Source organism: Neoarius graeffei, chromosome 9 (assembly GCF_027579695.1).
Source record: "Neoarius graeffei isolate fNeoGra1 chromosome 9, fNeoGra1.pri, whole genome shotgun sequence".
Lineage (NCBI taxonomy): Eukaryota > Metazoa > Chordata > Actinopteri > Siluriformes > Ariidae > Neoarius > Neoarius graeffei.
The window spans coordinates 40523526-40537049 of NC_083577.1; the positions used below are offsets into that span (position 1 = coordinate 40523526).

At 41.3% G+C, this 13524-nt stretch overlaps 1 protein-coding gene across 2 annotated transcripts; it reads left to right on the top strand.

Moving 5' to 3' along the window:
- Nucleotides 1-11814: 11814 nt before the first annotated feature.
- Nucleotides 11815-13181, top strand: LOC132891220 (granzyme B-like). Of its 2 annotated transcripts, none has more exons than XM_060928692.1 (5): nt 11815-11891; nt 11987-12134; nt 12244-12397; nt 12479-12736; nt 12973-13181. In XM_060928692.1, the coding sequence occupies exons 1-5, from the start codon at nt 11816-11818 to the stop codon at nt 13120-13122; spliced, it is 786 nt and encodes a 261-aa protein (XP_060784675.1). In that variant the 5' UTR covers nt 11815; the 3' UTR covers nt 13123-13181. The 2 variants fall into 2 exon arrangements, with proteins under 2 accessions (XP_060784675.1, XP_060784676.1); XM_060928693.1 differs by having other exon boundaries at nt 11828-11886.
- The last annotated feature ends 343 nt before the right edge of the window (nt 13182-13524 follow it).

Genomic DNA, 13524 nt, shown 5'->3' on the forward strand with positions numbered 1-13524 from the left:
GCATAGATAGGAAAGGCCAAAATGTCACATGTAAGCTTCGTTCTGATTGGTTCTTTGCATTTCGCTTTCTTACTCATTCAACATGGCGCTCCACGAGGCCGGAGATTGAGGATGTAACAGCGAATAAGAGCTTCAAAATGGTGAAAATTATCACAAAAGAAAACGAATCGCTTATTCAGATTAGCTGCTAAAAGGAAAAAAAACATCTCTGCAATGAAGCATTCCTAGAAAAAGAACAAGTACTTTGTAAATATGTTGAAAACTTAGAGTAGTGTTGCTAGTTATATGTGATTGTGACTTTGGGAGCTGAGAGAACTGTTCAACAGGGAAATTGTGTTTCTGTTGAGACAAGTTCACTGCAAAAGAGTTAACTGCATTCTTTAATAAAGTAACTGAAACATTTACAGGATTATGTCAAATATTCTGTCTTTATGTGTTTAATTTATATTCATCATTCCTTTCATTCTAGCATGAAGTTAAAAATTCTTTTTAGCTGAGCATTATTGAGACTATTTTTGTTTATTAGTGTCCAAAACTCAAGTTTCTTTGGACTGAAAATATTATTCAACTGAGCAATCTGAGACCATTTCTAGTGGTCTAAAATGTATAAAACTCATTAGCTTCCGGGGGCCTTTGGCCCCCTGGACCCCCGACCAGGCTCCGCCCTGGACCTGGCTGGGGGCCGATGGCCCCCAGACCCCCAATTAAATTTTCAGCTGAAAATACAATTTCTCATTCTCATCCCTGAATATTTTAACCAATCAGAAAAATCCCCCCGATCGTTTCCGGCAGTGCTCTGACGTCATTTGGGTGCAAGACATGGAAGCCCCACATAGCGAGTAAGACTTGAAGCTGCCCCTGGCTGGAGATTATTTAATTAAAAGTTTATATGAAAAAAAAATTTGAGATTCCATTTCTCTAACAAAAAAGTGGAGGGGGAAAGATAATACTGATGTCACTGATAAACAGTGAGGGAATAGTGAACAGCTGATGTACGCCTATGTGACTGAATGGGGGAGGTAACTTTTCATATTTAGATCAAGTAGTGCTGCTGTGACGGCCTCATTCTGCAGACTGAAACCTTGCTAGACTACCTACAAACAGATCTGCATACAATCTAACTAACTTGGCTAAATCTGTTGAAGAGGCAAGTGCGCAAGTTTTTCCACGTTCCTGTAAGCACTCGTTAGCACGCTTGGTATGCTCTCGACTCATTCATGAAAAACTTCAAGATGTCACCAGGCTAGCCTACCGTAATTACCGTAGTAGACAGTCCAACCCCCACAGCAACACACAAAGAGGGTAAACAAACACTGCTTTACACAGCTCGTGTATTCGGAACATTTTGAAGAAAATTGTTTCGCTCAAACAACTCTGATGTACCGGGCATTAGGAATACCGTACAAGCCAGCGCTGAATCCAGATGCGGTTCCCACAATCTTCGGCCAAAAAGCGGACAAGACAAACAAGACAACACGGTCAGTAGTCCGCAAAAGAGAAATTCAAAGAGTAAGAAAACACTTTTTATGCCTTCCCTAACTTTTTTTATTAAGCGTGATTATTTTGAGTTCCTTTGGGCGTAAACGTAATGATTGCTGATGCAGCTAAGCAGTTTGATGTTTGTTGGGTGTCTTGCTTTGATTCAGTGTTGTCAGAAAAGCCTCAGTAATGGCTAACTAAAACAACTATTAATATTGTTCACTTGTGTGTAACTAATTGATATGGTAATACTTGTTTATCATCATCATCATCATCATTATTCGTGTCAAAATACTTGAGGAAATCAGTGAAGAAATGTCGCTGGCACTATGGTCCATTTTGTCGAATACGACCGTGTATTTTAAGTGACATCACGCTTTTACGTAAACCATTCAGAGTTCTTTTAGGTATACAGGAATTTGTTTGTGGAATAGCTGACCTCAATCAGTGCAATCTAGTCAAACATATGATAATTTTAAGAAATGGGTGAAACAGTTTTTATGGAGTAAATTCCAAACCCAGTTTTATGATGTGTATATAACTAATTTTTAATCATTTTGGTGCCATTTCTGTAATCTAGTTGTACTCTGTGATAATTACAGTTAGCATATTTTTGTTTGGGCGGCACGGTGGTGTAGTGGTTAGCGCTGTCGCCTCACAACAAGAAGGTCCTGGGTTCGAGCCCCGGGGCTGGCGAGGGCCTTTCTGTGTGGAGTTTGCATGTTCTCCCCGTGTCCGCGTGGGTTTCCTCCGGGTGCTCCGGTTTCCCCCACAGTCCAAAGACATGCAGGTTAGGTTAACTGATGACTCTAAATTGACCATAGGTGTGAATGTGAGTGTGAATGGTTGTCTGTGTCTATGTGTCAGCCCTGTGATGACCTGGCGACTTGTCCAGGGTGTACCCCGCCTTTCGCCCGTAGTCAGCTGGGATAGGCTCCAGCTTGCCTGCGACCCTGTAGAAGGATAAAGCGGCTAGAGATGATGAGATATTTTTGTTTGACTTTCAGCATTGTTTATACAATTGTCAATTTACTATTGCCTTTTATATTTTATTGTTTCCTGCTGTCATCAAGAGGACCACACTGAAAATAAGTATTTTATACTTTGTGTTATCCTCGGTGCTATTTATACTGTATCTTTTTACATGTATGAATTTTACCAAATAAATCCATACCATACCAGCAGCGCGGGTGTTTCTGGCAATATTTCCACCTTTTTCCGTACAAGTACATCTTCCTGTAATGTTCACATGAATTCTGTATAGTAAAACAGTGTTTGTTTACCCTCTTTCTGCGTTGCTGTGGGGGTTGGACTTACTATGGTAATTACGGTAGGCTAGTCTGGGGACGTCTTGATGAAGTTTTTCATGAATGAGTCAAGAGTATGCTAAGCATGCTAGCGAGTAGTATAACGCATAGTTTCAGCCTCGTTTTACAGGTAAAGAGTTCAGGTTTGTCCATAAGTCAGAGTTGCCCCTTATTAATACACTATTTCAGATGTATAGTGAAAAAAATCGACATTGTCACCTTAGTAGACCTTTTGCTTTTCCCCTTCAGTACTGAAGTATACACTCAGCCTTGCGCCCAAATGACGTCACATATCTCCCTTCCAACAGGCAACATGGCAGCCTCCTGGTGGCATTGGAGTAGCAATACAAAAACGCTCATAACTTTCTTATAAATTGTCAAACATGCCTGAAGCTTTTCTTACGGGCTCTCAATATTACAAGCTACCAACCCATGCATGTATTTACTTTGCATTTTCTATTCCTTTAAACAGCTTGTTGATATGAAGGCAGCATTCTGAATACTGATTTTAAAACTTGCCAACTCTGGGAAACCTAATAATGCAAATACAAAACACCTGTACTTTGGGTTGCTTTGGGAGATACTGTAAATATTGTAAAGCAATAGTGCATTGTCCACTGTGCAGAGATTGCAGTGTGAGTGGTGTGTTCAGCAGTCGGTATCAGTCCAGTCCAAAAGAGCTGAGAAGTCTGATGGCATGAGGAATTGAGGTAGTATATGAAAAAGGGAATAAATAAATGTAAACCTTGTGTGTGAGACATTGTAACATTCTAAGCGATAGTGCATTACTGTCCACTGTGCAAATACAGTATGAGTGGTGTGTTCAACAGTCCATGAGAATCAGTCCAGTCCCTCAGAGTTGAGGAGTCTGATGGCATGTGGGAAGAAACTGTTACAGTCTTGCTGTGAAGGCCGGAATGCTTCGGTACCTTTTTCCAGACGGCAGGAGGGTGAAGAGCTTGTGTGAGGGGTGTGTGGGGTTGGCCACAATGCTGGTGGCTTTCTGGATGCAGCATGTGGTGTAAATGTCCATGATGGAGGGAAGAGAGACTCCGATGATCATCTCAGCTGTCATCACTATCGGCTGTAGGGTCTTGCGACCTGAGACGGTGCAATTCTCAAATCAGACTGTGATGCAGCTGCTCAGAATGCTCTCAATAGTCCCTCTGTAGAATATTGTGAGGATGGGAGATGGGTTTTCCTCAGCCTCCGTAGGAAGTAGAGATGCTGCTAGGCTATGGAGCTGGTGTTGAGGGACCAGGTGAGGTTCTCTGCCAGATGAACACCAAGGAATTTGGTGCTCTTGACGTTCTCCATGAGTGAGCCATTGATATACAGTGGAGAGTGGTCACTCTGTGTTTTTCTGAAGTCAACAACCATGTCTTTTGTCCCCATTCAGAGACAGGTTATTGACTCCGCACCAGTTCGATAGCTGTTGCACCTCCTCTCTGTATACTGACTCATCATTCTTACTGATGAGATCCACCACAGTCATGTCCTCAGCAAACTTGATGTAGTTTGAGCTGTGAGTTGCTGCACAGCTGTGAGTCAGCAGAGTGAACAGCAGTGGACTAAGTACACAGCCCTGAGGGGTCCCAGTGCTCAGCATGGTGGTGCTGGAAGTTCTGCTCCCAATCCGGACTGACTGAGGTCTCTCAGTCAGGAAATACAGGATCCAGTTGCAGAGGGAGATGTTCAGGCCCAGCAGGCTCAGCTTTCCAATTAGTTGCTGAGGGATGATTGTGTTAAATGCTGAAATGAAGTCAATGAACAGCATTCATACGTATGTGTCCTTGTCCAGGTGGCTAAGGGCCAGATGAAGGGTGGTGGCTATGGCGTCATCTGTTGACCAGTTACGGTGATGCGTGAACTGTAGGGGGTCCAGTGAGGGGGGCAGCAGGGTCTTTATGTGCCTCATGACCAGAGGTAGAAAAACCCGGGTGCAGAAAGTAAAAACCCTGCCACATTTTTGCTCCTGCCAATTCAATGAACCAGCTGATCCTAATTACCACATCCCCTAAGCCAGGTTGATGAGCTAATTGGTGAAATCACCTGTGTTGAGAGCACAGGCAGAAGGAAAACCTAAGCAGGACTTTTACTTTGTCAATCCAGTTTTTCCACCTCTGCTCATGACGAGCCTCTTGAAGCACTTCATAATGATGGGTGTGAGTGCAACGGGACGGTAGTTATTAAAGTAGGACACTGAAGACTTTCTTCTGAATGGGGACAATGGTAGTGGTCTTGAAGCACTTTGGAACAATGGCGTTGCTCAGGGAAATGTTGAAGATGTCAGTGAGAACATCTGCCAGCTGGTCCGCACATCCTCTGAGCACTTTATCGGGGATGCTGTCTGGTACAGCAACCTTCTGTGGGTTGACTCTGTGTAGAGTTTTCCTCACATTGGCTGTGGTCAGACATAGCATCTGGTCATTGGGAGGAGGGATAGTCTTCCTTGCTGCCACACCGTTCTGTGCCTCAAACCGTGCATAGAAGCTGTTCGGTGCGTCTGGAAGGGAGGCATCATTATCACAGGCAGGTGGTGGTGTCCTGTAGTTCATGATGGCCTGGATGCCCTGCCACATGCGCTGTGTGTCGCCACTGTCCTGGCAGTAGTTGTGGATTCTCTGGGCATGTACACACTTTGCTGCTCTGATGGCCTGAGACAGTTTAGCCCTCACTACTCTTAGGGCTGCCCTGTCACCTGCTCTGAAGGCAGTATCTCGGATCTTCAGTAGTGCATGCACCTCTGCAGTAATCCACAGCTTCTGGTTGGGGCGAGTGGTGATGGTCTTAGAGGCAGTAACATCATCAATGCATTGATGATGATCTGGCGACTTCTTCAGAGTGTACCCCGCCTCTCGCCCATAGTCAGCTGGGATAGACTCCGGTTTGCCCGTGACCCTGAACAGGACCAGCGGTTATGGATGGATGTACTTTGGGTTTTCTTTCACTCCCTCAGTGTCACCCCGTGTGTGTGTGTGTTTTATTTATATATATATATATATATATATATATATATATATATATATATATATATATATATATATATATATTACATACACAGTGGTGCTTGAAAGTTTGTGAACCCTTTAGAATTTTCTATATTTCTGCACACAAGTCCTAAAAGTAGATAAAGAGAACCCACTTAAACAAATGAGACAAATATTATACTTGGTTATTTATTTATTGAGGAAAATGATCCAATATTACATATTTGTGAGTGGCAAAAGTATGTGAACCTTTGTTTCAGTATCTGGTGTGACCCCCTTGTGCAGCAATAACTGCAGCTAAATGTTTCCAGTAACTGTTGATCAGTCCTGCACACCGGCTTGGAGGAATTTTAGCCCATTCCTCCATACAGAACAGCTTCAACTCTGGGATGTTGGTGGGTTTCCTCACATGAACTGCTCGCTTCAGGTCCTTCCACAACATTCTGGTTGGATTACGGTCAGGACTTTGACTTGGCCATTCCAAAACATTAACTTTATTCTTCTTTAACCATTCTTTGGTAGAATGACTTGCGTGCTTAGGGTCATTGTCTTGCTGCATGACCCACCTTCTCTTGAGATTCAGTTCATGGAGAGATGTTCTGACATTTTCCTTTAGAATTCGCTGGTATAATTCAGAATTCATTGTTCCATCAATGACAGCAAGCCATCCTGGCCCAGATGCAGCGAAACAGGCCCAAACCATAATACTACCACCACCATGTTTCACAGATGGGACAAGGTTCTTATGTCGGAATGCAGTGTTTTCCTTTCTCTAAACATAATGCTTCTCATTTAAACCAAAAAGTTCTATTTTGGTCTCATCCGTCCACAAAACATTTTTCCAATAGCCTTCTGGCTTGTCCACATGATCTTTAGCAAACTGCAGATGAGCAGCAATGTTCTTTTTGGAGAGCAGTGGCTTTCTCCTTGCAACCCTGCCATGCACACCATTGTTGTTCAGTGTTCTCCTGATGGTGGACTCATGAACATTAACATTGGCCAATGTGAGAGAGGCCTTCAGTTCCTTAAAAGTTCCCCTGGGGTCCTTTGTGACCTCGCCGACTATTACACACCTTGCTCTTGGAGTGATCTTTGTTGGTCGACCACTCCTGGGGAGGGTAACAATAGTCTTGAATTTCCTCCATTTGTACATGATCTGTCTGACTGTGGATTGGTCGAGTCCAAACTCTTTAGAGATGGTTTTCTAACCTTTTCCAGCCTGATGAGCATCAACAACGCTTTTTCTGAGGTCCTCAGAAATCTCCTTTGTTCATGCCATGATACACTTCCACAAACATGTGTTGTGAAGATCAGACTTTGATAGATCCCTGTTCTTTAAATAAAACAGGGTGCCCACTCACACCTGATTATCATCCCATTGTTTGAAAACACCTGACTCTAATTTCACCTTCAAATTAACTACTAATCCTAGAGGTTCACATACTTTTGCCACTCACAGATATGTAATATTGGATCATTTTCCTCAATAAATAAATGACCAAGTATAATATTTTTGTCTCATTTGTTTAACTGGGTTTTCTTTATCTACTTTTAGGACTTGTTTGAAAATCTGATGATGTTTTAGGTCATATTTATGCAGAAATATAGAAAATTCTAAAGGGTTCACAAACTTTCAAGCATCACTGTGTGTGTGTGTATATATATATATATATATATATATATATATATATATATATATATATATATATATATATAAACAGTTAAGCAAGTTGAAAATGATCTCCAAAAGGCATAAAGTTAAAGATGACTCATTCCCTTTATATTTTAAGCAAAAACAATTTTTTATTTTCATCTTTTACATTTTCAAAATGACAAGAAAGAAAAAGGGCCCGAAGCAAAAGTTTGGGCACCCTGCATGATTAGTACCTAGTAACACCCCCTTTGGCAAGTATCACAGCTTGTAAACACTTTTTGTAGCCAGCTAATAATCTTTCAGTTCTTATCTGGGGGATTTTCATGCATTCGTCCTTGCAAAAGGCTTGTAGTTCTACAAGTTTTTTGGGCTGTCTTGCATGCACTGCTCTTTTGAGATCTATCCACAGATTTTCAATGATGTTTAGGTCAGGGGACTGTGAGGGCCAGGGCAAAACCTTCAGCTTGTGCCTCTTAAGGTATTCCATTGTAGATTTTGAGCTTTGTTTTGGATCATCGTCAGAGGTGGGTAGTAACACGCTACATTTACTCCATTACATTTACTTGAGTAACTTTTTGGATGAATTGTACTTGTAAGAGGAGTTTTAATGCAGCATACTTTTTACTTTTACTTGAGTATATTTGTGAAGAAGAAGCGGTACTTTTACTCCGTTACATTGGGCTATATTCTGCTCATTACTCACTACTTTATTTTTATTGATCCGTGCAATGCGTGCTCTGTTTATGTTTTGTTGAGACTTCCAGCGGTCCTGGGTTCGAGCCCCGGGGCCGGCGAGGGCCTTTCTGTGCGGAGTTTGCATGTTCTCCCCGTGTCCGCGTGGGTTTCCTCCGGGTGCTCCGGTTTCCCCCACAGTCCAAAGACATGCAGGTTAGGTTAACTGGTGACTCTAAATTGACCGTAGGTGTGAATGTGAGTGTGAATGGTTGTCTGTGTCTATGTGTCAGCCCTGTGATGACCTGGCGACTTGTCCAGGGTGTACCCCGCCTTTCGCCCGTAGTCAGCTGGGATAGGCTCCAGCTTGCCTGCGACCCTGTAGAAGGATAAAGCGGCTAGAGATAATGAATGAATGAATGAATGAATGAGACTTCCAGCAGAGGCTCTGTCACATGACCGCATCTCACCGATCAAATGTAGCAGCCAGAGCCATAGTGGGAGGAGCTATGGTTTAACTCCGATTCGCCAATCAAACAGAGCCAAGCTGCCGCGCGCGCCTGCACATAAAATTCCTGCGGCAAGAGCAGTCCAGGTGGAAAAGAGCACGGAAGCAGAAGAAAAATGGCAGAGACAGCGGCCAGCGTTTCTCATCAAGCCGAAGAGGCACACCCCTGGCCACACATACAAACCATGTTCACTCTCCAAACAACAAAAAATAATAGTTATGTTATGCGGTGTCACATATGTCTCCCGAAACCAGTGGATGTTTCAGCTTATAAAAACTCAACGCCGAATTTGAGGAAACACATTGCATTAAGTAGACTATGTGCTTTTGGCTGTCTTTGTAGGCAGACATTAGCCCTGTTGTAACATCATAAATAACTGTAAAATACATTGTTTTGTGGAAATGTATTGACGCACTGCGGCCTCAGACGGCAAGATAACACACACACACCAGAGAACCAAGAAATAAAACTACAAAAAAATCTTCCTAACAATCACTTTTTATTGATGTGAAACCAAAAAATGCTCATGAAAATAAGGTTGCTCGCCTAATGTCAGCTCCTCAATAGCGTTACAGTTGTACACAGCTCTGGTCAAAAACTGGGAATGGAAGACTCGTGAAAACTTACTAAATAACAAAACGCGTAACATATCGTTTGTGAAATCTCCATTTTTCAAGCTACTGTATTTGTTGTGGATTAGAGGGATTTGTGAAGACTTTAGGTTTTTTTTTTTGTGAGATTTGTTTTGTGTCTACAAGTGCTTGTTCACAAAAGGAAGGGCATTAGCTTGTTAGCTTGACCGCTTGCTAGCAATCCCCACCACCACCCAGCCAAGCTGGGCACTGGCAGCTAGTTAGCAACCTTTTTGCTTGTTACTTCCACTTGCTAACTCCTCTGCGAGATGGATCCAGTAAACAACTTTTTGGGAGATGAAAGGATTAACATCGTTGATCGCATCTTACAGGATTATTTCCATTCTTTTTCGTACGAGGAGATATTACATGTGATGTTCAGCTGCTGTTAAAGCTCAACAGTCACTTCATGGAGTGAACATGCACGCGCACACACACAGTGTTATGGTTTATGTGCAGACTGCCTTTTTCTTCTTTGTAACCTCTACCCATTGTTTTGTTGTGTTACTTTGTAAAGACTTAATTAATTAATATTTAATTTATTATTGTTTTCACCTGTTCACAGCTAAAAGGTCACAGCTTCACAGTGCAAAATTGAGAGCCAGCTGCTGTTAAAGCTGAACAGTCACTTCATGGAGTGAACATGCACGCACGCATGCACACAGTGTTATGGTTTATGTGCAGACTGCCTTGAGCTTCTTGTTGTTATTGTTAATACACAGAACTACACACACACAGTTTGTGTGAAATATATATGAAATCTCTGCCTGTTATGACATCCTGATCAATAAACAAAGTTACTCAGCAGTTACTCAGTACTTGAGTAGTTTTTTCACTTAGTACTTTTTACTCTTACTCAAGTAATTAATTTGACGACTACTTTTTACTTTTACTTGAGTAATATTATTCTAAAGTAACAATACTCTTACTTGAGTACAATTTTTGGCTACTCTACCCACCTCTGATCATTGTCTTATTGTAGGACCCATCCTCTTTTTAACTTCAACTTTTTTACAGATGGTGTGATGTTTGCTTCCATAATTTGCTGATATTTATTCGAATCCATGCTTCCCTCGACCAATGAAATGTGCCCTGTGCCACTGGCTGCAACACAACCCCAAAGCATGATCGATCCACACCCATGCTTCAGAGTTGGAGAGGTGTTCTTTTCCTGGAATTTGGTACCCTTTTTGCTCCAAACATACCTTTGCACATTGTGGCCAAAAAGTTCTATTTTGATTTCATCAGTCCACAGGACTTGTTTCCAAAATGCATCAGGCTTCTTTAGATGTTCATTTGCAAACGTCAGACGCTGAATTTTGTGGCTAGGACGCAGGAAAGGTTTTCTTCTGATGACTCTCTCATGAAGGTCATATTTGTTCAGGTGTCGCTGCATAGTAGAACAGTGCACCACCACTCCAGGGTCTGATAAATCTTTCTGAAGGTCTTTTGCAGTCAAACAGGGGTTTTTATTTGCCTTTCTAGCAATCCAACGAGCAGTTCTTTCAGAAAGTTTTCTTCATCTTCCAGACCTCACCTTGATCTCCACTGTTTCTGTTAACTGCCATTTCTAATAACATTACAATCTGAGGAAACAGCTACCTGAAAACACTTTGCTACGTTCTTATAGCCTTCTCCTTCTTTAAGAGCAATTATTTTATTACTCAGAATGCAAGGGAGTTGCTTAGAGGAGCCCATGGCTGTTGATTTTAGGGACAAGTTTGAGGAGTCAGAGAATTTATACAGCTTTGAAATCTGCATCATCTGACCTTTCCTAACGAATAATTTGAACAAGCCACAGCTCAATAAGCTAATTAAGGTCTGGAACCTTGGTAAAAGTTACCTGAGAATTCAAATGTATTGGGGTGCCCAAACTTTCGCATGGTGTTCCTTTTCTTTTTTCACTCTCCAATTGTACAAAACAAAAATAATACACAAATCTCATAGAAAACGCTGAAATGAAATGTGTCGTCTTTACCTCTATGCCTTTTGGTGATCAGTTCATCTTCTGCTTACTTAACTATTCACAGGAACAGACATTTTCAGTAAGGGTGCCCAAACTTTTGCATGCCACTATGATAGACTTTTTTTTTTTCAGTAAAGGTCAACAACTGGTATGAGTAATTTTTAACTGCAAATAATTAATATAAATAATTGTCAGTGCTTTTTTTTAAATATTACCATAATTAAAATGATCAAAGTTCTTTTGAGAATTTTTTTTTGAAAGAAATGTGTTGAATATTTACTGCAAGCTGATTTACTGCTGTTTACTTTCAGTTTGTCCCAATATTTTAAAGTGTGCCAGTAATTCTGTATTTAACTTTATAATGCATAAAAGTAAATAAAATTCTTTAAGCTTAAGTTGAATATTACCTTGAACCGTTTTTCCCCAAACAAATAACATTCTCACCAATTGTTTCCACTCACCTCTAATTTCATTTTGAGTAATTTCTGCACCTCAAACACCTCAAAAGACCCCTGCATGCACCGTGCACCACTTGAGAGGTGAGTAGTGTGGGAGGTTTACAGGGGAGGGGCTATGATGGAAAGTTTGTTGAAATGTAGGGCAACTATGTGGTTTGGGTGCACAGCAGGCATGGTGTTCTTCAGCATCTCTCTACTTGTTCTAGCTGTCCTCCCTTTGTGCGGTAATGTATTCTGTAATATTTGTGTGTGTTTTATTTTTTAGATATATAAAACTGCAATTTGTTTAACATTATGTCCCTCGTGTTTGCTTCCTCAGGGGCAGTGGAGAATGGTATTATTGGAGGAAAGGAAGCGAGAAAGCACTCCCGACCCTACATGGTGTCTGTTCAGATTAACAGGGCACACGTGTGTGGTGGTATGCTTATAAAAGAAGATTATGTGCTGACTACAGCCCACTGTGTAGAGTAAGTTTTTGTGCATTTGTACAAGTATTAAGACTATGTTAGCATTTTCAGCGTGTCGTCATAAAATATAATAAAATCTGACGTGTATTATCTGTGACACTCACAACAGTGCCTTTACTGGAAACGACAAGTTGGAAGTTGTACTGGGAGCTCACAACATCACACAAAAGGAGCCCCAGCAACAGAGAATCCATGTGCAGAAATACATAAAGTACCCGTGTTACAAGAAGAACAAACGTCCAGATGATATCATGCTACTGAAGGTACTACTTTCTCCTTTCACTTTTGTTTTTGGTCATTTCATGCATCCAGCTCTCAAACACTCAATAATGAATCTGTTACAGCTGAAGACTGCAGCCAAGCTGAACAATGCCGTAAAGGTTCTTGATCTACCTAAGAAGAATGAGAACATTCCAGCTCGTCAGAAGTGTTCCATAGCTGGCTGGGGCAAGACATCTCAGAACAGCTCCTGGTCAAGTGTGCTACAAGAGGTCACGCTTGTAGTACAGTTTAACTTTGAGTGCAAGAAGATTTGGAATGACACATTTGACAATCCTAGCATGATCTGCACTGTTCCTGATGGGAAAAAAGCTTTTTGTCAGGTAACACAGTGTAGCATTCAATAAAGACAAATCAATATCCAAATAAAAATTTATTATTTAGGATTCTATAGGATTATTTTCATATAATAGCATGCCCAAGGTGTTTTATTTCTCTTATAATTTGCTAAGATGTAAAATTTAATCCATTCATCAGCAATGCATTATACTTCTCCATTTTGCTTGTTGTAGCATATGAGTGTTTTTTTTTTTTTTTAATTACTTTGGTCTTTCTACAGGGTGATTCAGGGAGTCCTCTTATCTGTGGAAATGCAGCAGAAGGAATAGCTGCATATACTTTTCGTGAAAACTGCTTAAACCGCAAGTACCCAGAGGTATATATGAAGATCTCCTACTTTAATTCATGGATTAAACAAGTAATAGGCTAGAAAGTTAACACAATGGAAGTAACCACAATCTAATAAAATATACATTTACATATATGAAATATGTGTCTTCTCTTCTATGGTATACCTCTCATATAGGCATTTATGTTAAAGTAGAAATTAAATTCCAGCATCCTTTTGTAGGTAAAAGGAACTTTGTTCTCATCTCATTATCTCTAGCCGCTTTATCCTTCTACAGGGTCGCAGGCAAGCTGGAGCCTATCCCAGCTGACTACGGGCGAAAGGCGGGGTACACCCTGGACAAGTCGCCAGGTCATCACAGGGCTGACACATAGACACAGACAACCATTCACACTCACATTCACACCTACGGTCAATTTAGAGTCACCAGTTAACCTAACCTGCATGTCTTTGGACTGTGGGGGAAACCGGAGCACCCGGAGG

Coding starts and splice junctions, on each gene's coding strand:
- LOC132891220 (XM_060928692.1), top strand. CDS start 11,816: ATGTGGTTTGGGTGCACAGCAGGCATGGTGTTCTTCAGCATCTCTCTA. Junction 12,135..12,243: donor ACTACAGCCCACTGTGTAGA/GTAAGTTTTTGT, acceptor CACTCACAACAG/TGCCTTTACTGGAAACGACA. Junction 12,737..12,972: donor GGAAAAAAGCTTTTTGTCAG/GTAACACAGTGT, acceptor GTCTTTCTACAG/GGTGATTCAGGGAGTCCTCT.